This window comes from Austrofundulus limnaeus, unplaced genomic scaffold (genome assembly GCF_001266775.1).
Source record: "Austrofundulus limnaeus strain Quisiro unplaced genomic scaffold, Austrofundulus_limnaeus-1.0 Scaffold105, whole genome shotgun sequence".
In the NCBI taxonomy this organism is placed as follows: Eukaryota; Metazoa; Chordata; class Actinopteri; order Cyprinodontiformes; family Rivulidae; genus Austrofundulus; species Austrofundulus limnaeus.
This window is the reverse complement of record NW_013952507.1, coordinates 352,203-354,862: the sequence shown is the minus strand read 5'-3', so window position 1 is coordinate 354,862 and position 2,660 is coordinate 352,203. Positions and strand designations below refer to the sequence as shown.

Sequence of the window (2,660 nt, the reverse complement as noted above, 5' to 3'; positions counted from 1 at the left end):
AGTATTGATATCGGTATCGGTCCGATATGTAAAAATGAGCCAATATTAACGTTCAATATTGATTTTCTACCTTTTTAGCTTTATTTTCTGTTTTGGGAGGGGAGATGGTTGGTTGAGCAGCATTTGTTTGATCAGGATAGTGATATTGATGCTGTGCAGCCAGGAATAACTGAAGTAGAGCCATGTCATGGTCGTTTATTTACGGTATCAAAAAAAGACCCAAGTGTGTTTGTGCGTATGTGTATAYTATAATTTGTGTGTTCGTGTAATGTCGGTAAATATCAGTTATCGGCCATAACAGCAATAATTATATCAGATATCGATATTGGCTGAAATTTTCATATCGGTGCATCCCTACTTCTTAATCTCAACAAAAGTGAGTCGAGGGACTTTGAGGTTTGCCCACGAGGTATTTAAAAAGCTCGGCTGCAGCAGAGCTCTGGTCGTGGATGAGATCCATCCTGAAGGCTCTGGGCTCTGGTGGTTTTGCAACATCGTGTTTACTGTGTGTTTGGTCARAAAGTTGAGGGCGTGTTTGTCAATGATGAAAGCGATCGGATGCTGCATTTTGCTACTCGTTTCCAGAATCCGACTGTTGTAGACGAAAGCAGACATTTATAAAGATAGTGAAATGGCCAAAGATTCATGGACGAAGATAACGCAGCCAAAAACTCTGACGCTTTAATCGGGACAGATCTGCGAACAAATTAAAGTTGGATATCTGAGGGGTTTTTTTGTGCAGTGTGGACTCCAGCATTAAGAAACCCCATGTTTAGCGCAGCAGGAGGGGTTTCCCAGGACTTCTGCAGTGTGTCTCAGGCTATGAAAGATGTGTGCAATAATAAACGTTGAACCATCACGTGACCGCATGTCAACGACTGAGCCCAGCCACCTTACGGAGGAAGCCCATTTTCACTTCCTGTTTCTATGACCTCATTCTTTTGGTCATGGTCCATATCACATGATTATAGATGAGGACTGGAACATAAACGGGGAAAATAAACTGAGAGCTCCACCTTTTCCTCATTAGGAGTGCACTGAGCTTTTTAACACATCATAAAATCAGAATAACAGCAAAAAATGCAAACATAAATTGAGAAACTGGACTGTCAGCCATCTCAGGCACYATCTCTCAGTTAACGGCCAATTTATGAATCCAGCTTAGGCTCAATTGATGTCTAAAAATGTTACACATAAAACCTCTAAATGTGCATAAAACAGCCTCTACAATCAGTAACTGGCTGCATAAAATAAATTAAATACAYCCGTATTTCACATAAAAGCATTTTCTACAAATGAAACATAGAATATAGCATAAATCTCTAAGCATATTGCTCAATTTTTACATTCACAATTTAGTTGATAAATAAAACATTTAGTTTAACCCTTTCGTCATTTGTTCCTCTTTGCACATTCATCACATATCTATATATATATATTCATCTCAAAGATTAAAATGTGTTATTAAACACTGTAAAGTTGGATAAATTACATTGTACACAGTAAACCTATCTGAATGATGCGTTTCTTTTTGTTTTTTATGGGGAAAGTGTTATTATTTAACAAATTAAAGAAACCAGTATACATTATTTTCTGATATTACTGTAACTGAATCCAATATGATGTTTAAAAAAACAAGAAACACTGGCTGATACTGTTTGTGACATGTATACCCTGTTCAGTCCATCCAGCAGAATTAAAAGCCAAAGAAACATTTCATATTAATTATCTAGAGAATAAATGAAAGTAAATCTAATAGCGAGCTCACTCTGTTATAAAACGCGTCTCACCCTTGAACTTATAGAGATTAAATGRGATATGTTGGCTAATCTCATAAAATGCAACAACTTTTATGCAGCTTTTACAAGGCTGAAGAAGGCAGCAGCTAAATGCAAAATTAAAAATTTACAGAAAATTTTTTTTCTGATTGTTCGATGTTCTCTACCTTTTGGCACTTCAGTTCCAGAATTGGAATCTCTTCTCCCCACCGAGCCAAACTGCTTTTTTCTTTCAGTGTTCAACCAGATGACGACGATGACGGCGAGGATGATGAAGAAGATGAAGYTGAAGGYGAGGGTCTATATGCGTCGCCTCCCATTTCTGTGAATCTAGAAAACTCCCTCTCCTTTTCCTTTCTGCTCCCGGTGCAAACGGACCTCTGGGCTGGTTTGAACTGCCACGTGACCTTCTTCGTGGCCGACTGCTGCTCGGGCGCCACCACCGCCGCCTCTGCCATCGCAGTTTGAGTTTCCGTGGGAACGTCTGACGCTGCTGCCGTGCTGGTGGTAACGTTCCCTGAATCGCTGTCGTCGAGTTCTTCTTGCTCCGTGAAGAGCTCGCTCATCGCGTCGGGCTCGGTGGTCCCTCCGTACACGTCCCAGTCGGGCTCAACGGGGAGCCGCCTCGGCCGCGCAGATCTGCTGCCGGCAGCCGAGACTCTGGTGGAGCGATTGGGATCGGAGTCGGACAGGTCTGAGTCCCAGTCGCTGTCCCCTGCCACGGAGCCGCAACCCAGAACTGACACGTCCACGGGCCCAGAATCAGAACTCTCAGAATCTGAGTCCCTGGAAAAACACAGAGAAACAAAAACTAAGATACTGTCCAATATGTGTGAATGACAGAGACAACAAATTATTCCGTATGTATTATATACTGTGTGT

At 41.6% G+C, this 2,660-nt stretch overlaps 1 protein-coding gene across 2 annotated transcripts in view; it reads right to left on the bottom strand.

Moving 5' to 3' along the window:
• Positions 1–286: 286 nt before the first annotated feature.
• LOC106521240 (uncharacterized) overlaps positions 287–2,660 on the bottom strand; it is a 15,471-nt gene continuing 13,097 nt past the window's right edge. For both annotated transcript variants that reach the window (XM_014013721.1, XM_014013722.1), the window contains exon 5: positions 287–2,564. In XM_014013721.1, coding sequence (XP_013869175.1) covers positions 2,018–2,564 — 547 coding nt within the window. In that variant the 3' untranslated portion in view covers positions 287–2,017. The remainder of the gene's footprint in view (positions 2,565–2,660) is intronic.